Source organism: Nycticebus coucang, chromosome 6 (genome assembly GCF_027406575.1).
Source record: "Nycticebus coucang isolate mNycCou1 chromosome 6, mNycCou1.pri, whole genome shotgun sequence".
NCBI classification, from domain to species: Eukaryota; Metazoa; Chordata; class Mammalia; order Primates; family Lorisidae; genus Nycticebus; species Nycticebus coucang.
This window is the reverse complement of record NC_069785.1, coordinates 29,699,794-29,711,897: the sequence shown is the minus strand read 5'-3', so window position 1 is coordinate 29,711,897 and position 12,104 is coordinate 29,699,794. Positions and strand designations below refer to the sequence as shown.

Sequence of the window (12,104 nt, the reverse complement as noted above, 5' to 3'; positions counted from 1 at the left end):
ACACTGAGGGCCCAGGATGTGGGCCCTTTAAGGCTCTCGGACCCAGAGCTCTGAACTGAGACAAGGTGGAGGTTGGGCTCCCTGCGGGAAATGATTGTCACAACTGTGAGCCAATAGGCACCTCTAGGGTCGTATCTCGCTTAAGGAACCGTTTTCCAATTCAGTTTTTTTTTTTTTTTGAGGGGGAGGGACTGGAGAGAGGACAGAGGGAGGGAGGGTGGGGGAGGACGAGGGGCGCGTGGTTTTCCCATCTCATCCCTGGAGGAGGGGCTGGAGCATCCTGGGCAGCCAATCAGCGACAGGCTTGGGGGGGCCCCGCTTTGAAGAAGTTTGGGAGAAAAAAGTTTGGAAAAGTTTCTATAATAACTAGGGGGCGTCCGGAGGGAGGCGGCAGCGGCGGAGGAGGGGGCATCTCAGAGAAAGGGAGGGAGGGAGCCACCCGGGTGAAGATACTGCAGCCTCCAGAGCTCCCCCCTCCCACGCAGGCCGGGACCTGGGGGCTCTGGCCGGATCCATGGGGGCAGCAAGCTGCGAGGATGAGGAGCTGGAATTTAAGCTGGTGTTCGGGGAGGAAAAGGAAGCCCCCCCGCTGGGCGCGGGGGGGTCGGGGGAAGGTTAGTGCGGGTCTGGGAAGGGGTCTTGGGGTCAGGGAGAGAAGTGCCTGGGGATCCTGAGTCTGGTGAATTTAGGGTATCAAGCCTGGGGTGGGGGATAAGGGAGTCAGAGGTTGAGACGAGTCGGGGACCTAGCTGGTCTGCGGAAGTGAGGCTGGGGGCCTGGGCACCACTTTCTCCTTTTTAGGTCGTGACTGGGGTGGGGGTGGGGGTGCTGCTGGCTGCGCGCCGCCTCCTGGCTGGGTAGACTGTCACTGAAACGGGGGGCGGGCTGGAACGGCGGCCCCTGGAGTACAGGGCACAGCCAGGGGAAGGGGAGGTTTGACTCTGGAGCTTGCATTTTGCCGACCGAGCCCTGGTCCAGCAAACTGGACGCCCGGAGCTGGGGGAGCTCTTGGGCTGAGCCAGGGAGCCCCTCCCCCTCCCTCGTCTGGCCGCAATGAGAGGCAGATGGCGGGGACCGAGCCGGGGGCGGCGGCCGCCGCTCGCACGAATCCGCGCAGCCCGCCGCCCCCCCTTCCCTGGCTGGGCCCAGCACGCATCGCCCTCTCGATTGCACCCCCGCCCCCAAATTGGGGGGAGCGAAGAAGGAGCCACCGCCCCTCGTCACCACAGCCCTGGCACCCCCTTCGTGGCCACAGTTGCGATGGCAACTGGGGCTCCTGCCAGCGCCGTTTGGGGGTTTGGGAACCGCTGCTAATTGGGTTCATGTGTGAGTCGCCCCCAGCCCAGCCCGCCTCATTAAGCACGCCTCCAGGCCCAGCTCTAGCCCCCTTCGACTCACCTTCTTCACCTAAGACCTGCATCAGTCGGGTACCCTAGGCCTAGGATCCAGGAGCCAGTGGGGGAAAGGCCTGACATGACTGCATCTATCTCCTCCATCTTTCGAGGTCCCAATTTGTTTTGTCTTGTGGCTCAAAAGTTCCCTTCAGAGACCTCTCCTTGCTGAGGGGCAGGGAGCATGGCAGGACTCAGGAGCTGGCCACTCAAGAAACCTACACATCTCACCCGCTTCTCTCTCTCCCCATCTCCCTCTGCCCCCCTCTCATTTTGACAGAACTGGACTCAGAGGATGCCCCACCATGCTGCAGGCTTATCCTGGGGGAACCCCCTGCCCCTATTGGTATTCCTCGACCTCCACCTCCTCGGCCTGGCATGCACTCGCCACCACCACGCCCGGCTCCCTCACCTGGCACCTGGGAGAGCCAGCCTGCCCGGTCGGTGAGGCTGGGGGTGCCAGGAGGAGGAGCTGGGGGTGCTGGGGGTGGCCGTGTTCTTGAGTGTCCCAGCATCCGCATCACCTCCATCTCTCCAACGCCTGACCCACCTGCTGCTCTAGAGGACAACCCTGATGCCTGGGGGGATGGCTCTCCCAGAGATTATCCCACACCAGAAGGCTTTGGGGGCTACCGAGAGACAGGGGGCCAGAGTAGGGGTGCCTTCTTCAGTCCCAGCCCTGGCAGCAGCAGCCTGTCCTCATGGAGCTTCTTCTCTGATGCCTCTGATGAGGCAGCTCTGTACGCAGCCTGTGACGAGGTAGAATCTGAGTTAAATGAAGCAGCTTCTCGCTTTGGCCTGGGCTCCCCACTGCCCTCACCCCGGGCCTCCCCTAGACCATGGACACCCGAGGATCCCTGGAGCCTATATGGTCCAAGCCCTGGAGGCCGAGGGCCAGAGGATAGCTGGCTACTCCTCAGTGCTCCTGGGCCAACACCAGCCTCCCCCCGGCCTGCTTCTCCCTGTGGCAAGCGGCGCTACTCTAGCTCCGGCACCCCATCTTCAGCCTCTCCAGCTCTATCCCGCCGTGGCAGCCTGGGAGAAGAGGGGCCTGAGCCACCTCCACCACCCCCATTGCCTTTGGTCCGAGACCCTGGTTCTCCTGGGCCCTTTGACTATGTGGGGGCCCCACCAGCTGAGAGCATCCCCCAGAAAACACGGCGGACTTCCAGCGAGCAGGCAGTGGCCCTGCCTCGATCTGAGGAGACTGCCCCATGCAATGGGAAGCTGCCCTCAGGAGCAGAAGAGTCTGTGGCTCCTCCTGGAGGTCCCCAGAAGGAGGTGGCCGGCATGGACTACCTGGTGGTGCCTTCCCCACTTGCTTGGTCCAAGGCCCGGATTGGGGGACACAGTCCCATCTTCAGGTGAGGGTTGCGCCTGGTTCCACTACTTTCTCGAGCCATCCTACTAGGGGAGCAGGAGGATCAAGGAATAGGTTTGAAGTAAGGTTCCACATCCTCCACATTTCAAAATCTGCAACCTGCATGGCAGCTGCTACCAACCTGGTTTTATTTTATTTATTTATTTATTTATTTATTTATTTTAGAGACAGCATCTCACTTTATTGTCCTTGGTAGAGTGTTGTGGCATCACAGCTCACAGCAACCTCCAACTCCTGGGCTTAGCCTCTCAAGTAGCTGGGACTACAGGTGCCCACCACAATGCCCAGCTATTTTTTTGTTGCAGTTTGGCCAGGGCCGGGTTCGAACCTGCCACCCTTGGTATATGGAGCCAGTGCCCTACCCACTGAGCCACAGGTGCTGTCCATACCAACCTGGTTTTAAGGAGAATTAGAAAAAATACACCCCTCTGAATCAATGATTCATGAATGGGCAATAGCTCCCAGTGGGCTAGTCAGAAAAAAAGTCCTCCCACCCAGTTCCTATAGGATGTCCCCCACCCCCCAGCTTTCTGCTGGCATGTGGCTGGGTGTGACACTTACGTTGAATTTCAGCCTTCTGCTCTGACCCATTAGGCTGGTGCCAGCCCTATACTCTGTTGCATGAAGTTCCTCTTCCCTCCCCCTTAATTTCTAGGGCCTCACCTAGTAGCTTAAACATATAGTATACTGCTGATTTGGATAAAATAGTAATTTACAAGTCAAAGAATTCATATTAAAACTTTCAGTTCTTCTAAACCTTCCATCTTCAAAGAACTCTGCCCATTTAATAATCCTGAACCTTGAGATGTCATAATGAGCTGGCTCCAACCAGAAAAATTTCTAGGGTAAAGACACCTTAATACCCATTGCCTTGAGTTTCCCATTGAGCAAGGTTTTCTCAACCTCAGCACTACTGACATTTTAAGCAGGATAATTCATCATTGGTTGGGACTGTGCTGGATATTGCGGGATGGTTTAGCAGCATCCTTGGCTTCTACCTGTTGGATGCTAGTAGGACCCTCCACCTGAGTTACGACAATAAAAACTGTTCCATGCATTACCAAATACCACCTGAGAGGCAGTTTCTAGTTGAGATCCACTGACCTAAGGTATCTAGGAGCACAGCTCAGTGTTAAGTGCTCACCCGAAACCCCTTAGCTCCCTGGAACTCTACCTCTCAAGCCCCAATTAGTGGAAAGGGAGCTGCTCTGGGAGCAGAATGTGCTCAGTCCTGGGTTATGTCAGTGTTTGATGGCCTCAGTTTCTTTATTTGTAAAAGAAGGGTTCAGATCTAAGGTTGTTTCTCCTATGAAGTGTCATTTCTTTACTCTTCCCTTCTAAGTCTGGGGATTAGGAGAGGCTTGTGCTCAGAGCTGGCAAGAGGCCTGTTGCCATCTACCATACCCTCATCTGCAGGGGTTCTGTTCCCTGTCTCCCCTTCTGGGCTTTTGGATTTCTTTATTTCTACTGTCTTTCCTTTTTTTTTTTTTTTTTTTTTTTTTGTAGAGACAGAGTCTCACTGTACCGCCCTCAGGTAGAGTGCCGTGGCGTCACACGGCTCACAGCAACCTCTAACTCTTGGGCTTACGCGATTCTCTTGCCTCAGCCTCCCGAGCAGCCGGGACTACAGGCGCCCGCCACAACGCCCGGCTATTTTTTTGTTGCCGTTTGGCCGGGGCTGGGTTTGAACCCGACACCCTCGGCATATGGGGCCGGCGCCCTACTCACTGAGCTACAGGCGCCGCGTCTTTCCTCTTTCTCCTAGACCCCCACCTCTCCTTCCTCATAGAACCAGGATGGTCCTAACTGGGACCATGTCTCCCCTTCTGGGTTTTTGGATTTCTTTATTTCTACTGTCTTTCCTCTTTCTCCTAGACCCCCACCCCTCCTTCCTCATAGAACCAGCATGGTCCTAACTGGGATCTGAGGCTGCAGATGATCAGTGCTCTTCTCTTCTACCCAGGACCTCTGCCCTGCCCCCACTGGACTGGCCTTTGCCCAGCCAGTATGAGCAGCTGGAGTTGAGGATTGAGGTGCAGCCTAGAGCCCACCACCGGGCCCACTATGAGACAGAGGGCAGCCGTGGAGCTGTCAAAGCTGCCCCTGGTGGTCACCCTGTAGTCAAGGTAAGGAATGGGGGCAGGCCTGATATTCTTTCTCCTCTCCCATCCCAAATCCCTACAATGGGCTCCAGCTGTGCAGAACCATGGCACTGCCCTTTCCCACACCCCTTTCAGCTCTGATCCTGCCGGAGCCTGGAGGAGTGGCTGGAGGAGAGGGAGGAGGGGTGCCCTTCAGGGACCCGGATATACTTTCTATTTCTCTGTCCTTCCACCCCCAATCAACTCATCCCATGGGACATCAGCCTCATTTCTACTCTGGAAAATGGTGGCCTGCCAGATGTGGGGGAAGGATTAGGCAGAGGCCACAGGTCACTGGGAGTTAGGTTTTCTCTATATTGAGTTGGGCCAGTCTCTCTTGGAGACTCTTCCACTTTGCCCAGCCCAGTTTGGGCTTTATTCCAAGAATAACACTGTGAGCTCCAGGCCACATTTTCGCCACAACGGGTGCCCTGTTCCCCAGGGATTTTCTTCCAGGATATCCTTTATCTTTCACCATCCCCATCTGCTGGTGGACTGAAAATCCAGGGATGGATAAAGGATGAGACTGTGGGGATTTCAATTAGATGGCCTCTGTCTTCCTTGCCAGCTCCTAGGCTACAGTGAGAAGCCGCTGACCCTACAGATGTTCATTGGCACTGCAGATGAAAGGAACCTGAGGCCTCATGCCTTCTATCAGGTGCACCGTATCACAGGCAAGATGGTGGCTACAGCTAGCTATGAAGCTGTCGTCAGTGGCACCAAGGTGTTGGAGATGACATTGCTGCCTGAGAATAACATGGCGGCCAAGTAGGTCCCCACACTTCTTTTCAGTCTTCAGGTTTTAGACCAGGCTTCTTCACTGGGCCTAAGCCACCCCACTTCTTGCTTTTCCCAGAAGAGCTAAGCATCATCCTTGGGAGATGGCTTCATGCTTTCTCACCATGTTGAAGAGGGTTTTGGGGGCTGGGAGCACCTTGGACAGGCCTCTGGATTAGAAAATAGCCCCCGAGACGTCCTTAGAAGGTCATTCAGGCCTTTGAGTAGAGGATGGGAGTTTCCCTCTTTAGGATGTGTCACCATTCTGGCTTCAGCTAGGAGGGCTTGCCATCCATCCTTTGCCTTCAGCATTGACTGTGCTGGGATCCTGAAGCTTCGGAATTCAGACATTGAGCTTCGGAAGGGTGAGACAGACATCGGGCGAAAAAATACTCGTGTGCGGCTGGTGTTCCGGGTACACGTGCCCCAGGGAGGCGGGAAAGTCGTCTCAGTGCAGACAGCATCAGTGCCCATCGAGTGCTGTGAGCAAAGAGGCCCTGGGCCATCTCTCTGTCTCTTGTGACTCTTTTGTCTGTGTGTGTGCCTGTCTGCCCATTTCCTCTGCATAGTGTCCTGTGTCCTGTATGTCTCGGGTAGCCCTAAGGAGGACCCAGGTCTTATTTCTACCATAGCAAATTACTACCATAATTTGCTCCTGCCAAAGTCTCTGTCCCTGGGTTGGACCAGAGTGACCCAGTACCCTCCCTGCCCCTTGGATGGCTCTGTGCACTTGTTTGGGTAACTCCCTGGCCTATCCTGCTCCAGGAGTGGCTGCTTACAAGGTCCGTGTGACCCTGTGGATACTATTGGTTTACTTGTGTGTCTGCCACTGAAGAGGGCTCCCCAGGACCCTATAAGAGGGTGGGACAGAGGAGGCTGCCCACTCCATGCCTAGTCCAGCCGGGTCTCTTCCTTGCACTGCTCTGCAGCCCAGCGCTCAGCCCAGGAGCTGCCCCAGGTGGAGGCCTATAGCCCTAGTGCCTGCTCTGTGAGAGGAGGGGAGGAACTGGTATTGACTGGCTCCAATTTCCTGCCGGACTCCAAGGTGGTGTTCATTGAGCGGGGCCCTGGTGAGTACCTACTGGGGAGGAGAGGGAAGGCAGGAAAAACTTGGAACTGGCAGGTGAAAGATCTCTGGCACTATCACTCAACTGGCCAATTGAGCTTCAGTTTTCTGTAAAATGAGACAGACTATTTTTCCTATTGTTCTGTCTGCTTCCTGTGGGGAGTTGGGCATAACAGCAATCTAAAATGAGGAGGATGCTAAACAAATGTAAGGTACACACATTCTGTTTATCAAGAGGAGTTTGCTTTGAGATAATTACCCCCATGTAGATATGGCACATGAGGTGACTTACACCCTCATTGCTCCCTCTAGAGCTCCTTCTGCTTATGGGCCTGGAGGCAGAACTGTGATTCAGACAGCCTGTGAGGTGCCCCAAGATGAAGCTGCAGGGGTGGAGGAAGGGAAGACTGAGGGTTCCAGGTGCAGCCATCAATCTGAGACCTTTGCCCTCCCCAAACCCTGTTCACCAAGAACACCAGCCCCTATATTTGAATTTAGTGCCCTGTGACCATGTGAGAGCATCATCAGAGATTCTGGGCCATGAGACATGGGGGTCTCATTGCTGTCCATCCAACTAGGACCCTTTTCCTACCTTTCATCTTTTCTCCCAGCATTATCATGGGAGGTGATATTGGGAGTTAGATGGGGGAGTTCAAGAGTTGCTTCTGTCACTAACTCCCTCTGGTTCCTGGGCTGCTCCTACCATTTCCCTTGGTCTCAGTTTGCTTCCCTGTACCCTGGAAACAGTTTAAAACCCTTCTTCCTCCATTCTATCAAGTAAACATGCAGTGGGCCCCTTTGTGTGCAGACCTTCTAGGGGCCTTCTGAATTTGGCTTTGGCTCTCCAGGAGGGGAAATGACAGGGGGCTTGGGCAGGATCCCTGGAGCTGGGCTGGAGCTGCCTGTCCTCATTTATCCCCCAACCCCCATGCAGATGGAAAGCTGCAGTGGGAGGAGGAGGCCACCGTGAACCGACTGCAGAGCAACGAGGTACCAGTGTCACCTGGGTGGCAGGGGTAGAGAAGTTAGGGGATTCTCAATGGGGTCCCCTTGCCCAGGGGAGTGGACTCCAGAGCCACTATTTTCTGGAGGAGGAAGTCTGGCCACTCTGGAAGCAGTTTCATCTCTGGGGAATGAACTTTGCTCCTAAAATGGAAGAAGTTAGGAGGTTGAGTTTGGGCCTTTGGAAAGGGTGAGCTGAGCCTAGATTCCCAAGATGGGCCTGCCTCATTTTCTGCTCTTTCTCAGGTGACACTGACCCTGACTGTCCCTGAGTACAGCAACAAGCGGGTGTCCCGGCCAGTCCAGGTCTACTTTTATGTCTCCAATGGGCGGAGGAAGCGCAGTCCTACCCAGAGTTTCAAGTTCCTGCCTGGTGCGCTCTAGGATGGTGGGGGTGTAGGGATATGGGGAGCTGAGGTAGGGGCAGAAGCGGGCACTGCCGCCCTTCTCAGAGGCTGAAGCACGGGTGGAACTTAGGAGGAGCTGGTGGTTGGAGGGTTGTACAATGTGGAGACTGCCAGACCTCTCACCAGCGCGCTCTCCTGCTTCCATTTTCCCAGTGATCTGCAAGGAGGAGCCCCTACCGGACTCATCTCTCCGGGGCTTCCCTTCAGCATCAGGGCCCCCCTTTGGCACTGACATGGACTTCTCACCACCCAGGCCCCCCTACCCTTCCTTTCCCCATGAAGACCCTGCTTACGAAGCTCCTTACCTGTCAGAAGGCTTCAGCTATGGCACGCCCCCTTTGTACCCCCAGACGGGGCCCCCACCATCCTACAGACCGGGTCTGCGAATGTTCCCTGAGACTGGGGGTACCACAGGTTGTGCCCGCCCACCTCCAGTCTCCTTTCTTCCCCGCCCCTTCCCCAGTGACCCATATGGAGGACGGGGCTCCTCTTTTCCGCTGGGGCTGTCATTCCCTCCTCCAGCCCCCTTTCGGCCTCCTCTTCCTGCATCCCCACCACTTGAAGGCCCCTTCCCTTCCCAGAGTGCTGCACATTCCCTACCTGCTGAGGGCTACAATGAGGTAGGGCCAGGCTATGGCCCCGGGGAGGGGGCCCCGGAGCAGGACAAATCCAGGGGTGGCTACAGCAGCGGCTTCCGAGACAGTGTCCCTATCCAGGGTATCACGCTGGAGGAAGGTGGGTGTGGGACTGGGGGAGGTGAGTGTGACTGTGTGCAAGAGACTGCTGTGCATGTTTGTTGAGGGTGGAATGTGACTTCCCAGAGATTGGGCATCCTTGGTCTCTCAGGGCCAGTTGTAGGGTTCTGGGAGGCAAGTTCTTGGCCATGTGACCATCTGAATTCAGTTAACTTAATTCTGAAGGGTGCATGGACTCCCTGGCTCAGCCCTTCTCCTGCCTCTGCCCTCTGCTCTAAATCACAAAATCTCAGAGCTAGAACTGCTTCCAAGATCACTCTATCTAGCTCCTTCAATTTGCAAAGCCAGGCACTGAGCTGCAGAGAAAGGCAGTGGCTTGCTGAGGTCCCAGTCAAGCACTCTTCCCCATGCCTCAGCTTTCCCTTAAGCATGGTGCCTGTGGTCAGGACTGATGACGAGGAGCCTTCCCATTTGCCTCTCCTTTCTTCCACTGGCTATACCCACCTCAGCCCTGCTGATACCAGTTGCCCAAACCAAAAGGAAAGGGCTGGGCTGGGGGCCTGGGAGCCCATGTGGATGGAGCTGGGCAAGATTAGGAGCAAGTATCAAGACCTGTTGGGGAAACTGAGGCCCAGTGGAAGCAAAGCCAGTGGAAGAGGAGCCTAAAGACCTCCTAGACTAAGCCCTGTCTGGAATGGATTGGGAGTCCGGGTACCTACCTCTAGCCCAATCTCTCAACTGCCCCTCCTTTGCAGTGAGTGAGATCATTGGCCGAGACCTGAGTGGCTTCCCTGCACCTCCTGGAGAAGACCCTCCTGCCTGAACCGTCGCCTGGCAACCTCAGCCCCAGCGGTCCACTTTCCCTCCTTCCTGGGGTGGTGGCTCCAGAAGCTTGGGGCTAACTCCAGTTCCTCTTTCCCTAGCTTCTGCCTGCCTCCGGGTCTTCCTCCCTGCCCCCACTGAGGTGTGGCCCTAGAGCCTGGTGCTGCCTTGGAGGGCTCGGGGAGGGAGAGTGTGGAGGACAGGGATGCGGGTGGAAGCTGAGGCTGGGTGCCAGAACTGGCTGGAGTGAAGATGTGTCTAGATTGTGTACAGTCTGCAGCAGTGCTGGGAAGCTGCGGCAGGTTGATGGATAATAAACTGCTCACTCACCAGTGCTTCAGGCTCCAGAGCTCTTTGGTGTGGTGGTGGTGGTTGGGGGAACAGCTTACTCCAGCTCTAGCCCACAGAGGCAGAAGGTTGGAAAGAGATGGGGTGTAGCTGGGAAGGTCATGTCTCATGTCTCAAGGAGCATCTCAGGGCAAGGGGCTGGGGAATCTGTTTTTTCAAGTTCCTTTGTCTTGCTACCACCTGGATGATTCTGAGTCATTGCCAAGGTGAGAAAACACTGTTCTAGTTGCTCTCCCTCATTTACAGAGGAAGAATCTGAGATTCAGAGAGGGGAAAGAACTTGCCCAAGGTTACACAACTAATCAACAGCAGGCTGAATGCTGGACTTCTGGGCTCGTATCCTGAGGCTGCACCAGACTCCCTGACCCAAGAGGCCAGGCCCCTAAAGCTCATCTCACTGGAGTGAGGGTAGAGAGGGAGGGGAAGTGGTGTGGGTCCACTATACTCTGGATTCTCCCACCTTTGGGGACTGTGAGGACATTCTGGAAAGATCTGTGCTGCAGAGGTAGACTGCAGATGGCCAAGCAGCCTTCTTGTAGGCTCTGAATGCCACCTGCCCTGGGGCTCAGGGCATGTATGAGTTCCTGGCCTGGCCTGCAAATACACACACTGATGCTGCCTTCTGAGAAGCTGGTATGCCCATCACCACTGGCAGCCCCTGGCTGGAAACCTGGTTTGTCCCTGACCCGATGGTCTGTGAGGCCAGTGGGCTGGCAAAGTCAGACTTTGTTCACCTGGAGCCTGGCACACAGTGGGCACTGAGTATGCAGCTTGAGTTGGCTGGGTCTTGCTGCAGGGCTGCACCTAAAAGACAATTTGGCAACTTGTCTTGCCCAAAGCTGGTGGGGCCTCTATGACCAGTGAGTTCAGACAGTCCTGGCAAGCACCCAGGAGTGCAGGAGTGGGTGTAAGCGAAGCTGACTCCGGATTAGAGAACAAGAGAACCAGGGTGATCCCTGGCCTGTTGCTACTTTGCAATGAAGTTCTTTTATCTTCCTGAATACAAACTGCTTTAAACTAAACTGACATTCAGTGATGGCCCACTGGGCCTTGGCTGCTTTTCAAAGACACCCCCCACCAAGGTCTCTGACAAGGTGAGTTAGCCTCTGTATGAATGAAAGCTGTTGTGATAGGGACTCACTGCCTCTCAGGGAGGACCATTCCATTTTCTGGCAGGGCACTGCTGTTCATTCACTCTTAGACATCTATTGAGCAGCTAGTAAGTGCCAGCCAGTGGGTCTGGGGGAATACTTAGCCTCATGGGCAAAAGCAAGCAATCAGTTCATTACAATTCAACTCACTAAATATTTCTTCTTGTACAGAGGGTACATCAGACCTTGCAGGGGGCGGGTTGGCAGCTACTGAGCAATTTTGATATAGGATGTGGGGAGAATAGAAAGCAGCTCCAGCCAGCTGTAGGGTTGGAGAGAACTTCAGGGGGTGACTTTGAAACTGAGACCCAAAGAATGGCTGGGAATTGACCAGGCTAATAGGGAAGTGCAAGCCAGGCATAGTGACCAGGCAAAGTCCTGGAGGGAGGGGCAAATGAGGAAGGATAACAGATCTCCAGGACCTGGCACACTTGGGGAACTAAGAGAGGTTCTGCTTGAGGGGTGGGGTTAGGAGCTAGAATTGAGGGGTAGGTCTGGAGGGGGAATAGAGGCTGAATTCTGGAGGAGCTTGTAGCCCCACGAGGGCATTTAGAGCTATGCCCGGGTGATGGGCACTTTCCCAGTAGACCATGGGTCTTAAGCAGGGAATGATATAGCAGATTCAGCACAAGGTTCTTCTTCACTTTGAGCTCGTGTCTGCTTCCTTGGGACTGCCCTGAATGGGGTTTCTTCTGCCCATTTGGCCCACACAGTACATTCTTCTCATTAGAATGCCAATCCTTGGGCCTTTGCATGTGGTCATGTGGGGACCCCAGGGTCATTTTCTCTTCCTAGGATTTCTGCAGACATGTAGTTCTCTGAGGTTATAGTTGAGTGAGAGAGAAGAAAGAGGTGAGGTCTCCAGGTGGTGTCAGAAAAGACCTTGGCCAGAGTCTGAAGATTACTTGTGTTTGAATTACTAA

At 55.0% G+C, this 12,104-nt stretch overlaps 1 protein-coding gene across 2 annotated transcripts; it reads left to right on the top strand.

Annotated features, from left to right (window-relative positions):
• The first annotated feature begins 221 nt into the window (after positions 1 to 221).
• On the top strand, positions 222 to 10,017 carry NFATC4 (nuclear factor of activated T cells 4). 2 transcript variants are annotated; one of them, XM_053594374.1, is made up of 10 exons: positions 222 to 614; positions 1,672 to 2,755; positions 4,736 to 4,898; positions 5,482 to 5,681; positions 6,000 to 6,172; positions 6,620 to 6,760; positions 7,691 to 7,746; positions 8,005 to 8,131; positions 8,319 to 8,900; positions 9,616 to 10,017. In XM_053594374.1, the coding sequence occupies exons 1-10, from the start codon at positions 515 to 517 to the stop codon at positions 9,681 to 9,683; spliced, it is 2,694 nt and encodes an 897-aa protein (XP_053450349.1). In that variant the 5' UTR covers positions 222 to 514; the 3' UTR covers positions 9,684 to 10,017. The 2 variants fall into 2 exon arrangements, with proteins under 2 accessions (XP_053450349.1, XP_053450350.1); XM_053594375.1 differs by having other exon boundaries at positions 478 to 614; positions 8,319 to 8,579; positions 9,616 to 10,016.
• Positions 10,018 to 12,104: the final 2,087 nt, after the last annotated feature.

Excerpts from the sequence above, each read along its gene's own strand:
- NFATC4 (XM_053594374.1), top strand. The coding sequence starts at position 515 with ATGGGGGCAGCAAGCTGCGAGGATGAGGAGCTGGAATTTAAGCTGGTG. Across the intron at positions 4,899-5,481 it reads GTGGTCACCCTGTAGTCAAG|CTCCTAGGCTACAGTGAGAA; the intron begins GTAAGGAATGGG and ends CTTCCTTGCCAG. Across the intron at positions 8,901-9,615 it reads GGGTATCACGCTGGAGGAAG|TGAGTGAGATCATTGGCCGA; the intron begins GTGGGTGTGGGA and ends CCTCCTTTGCAG.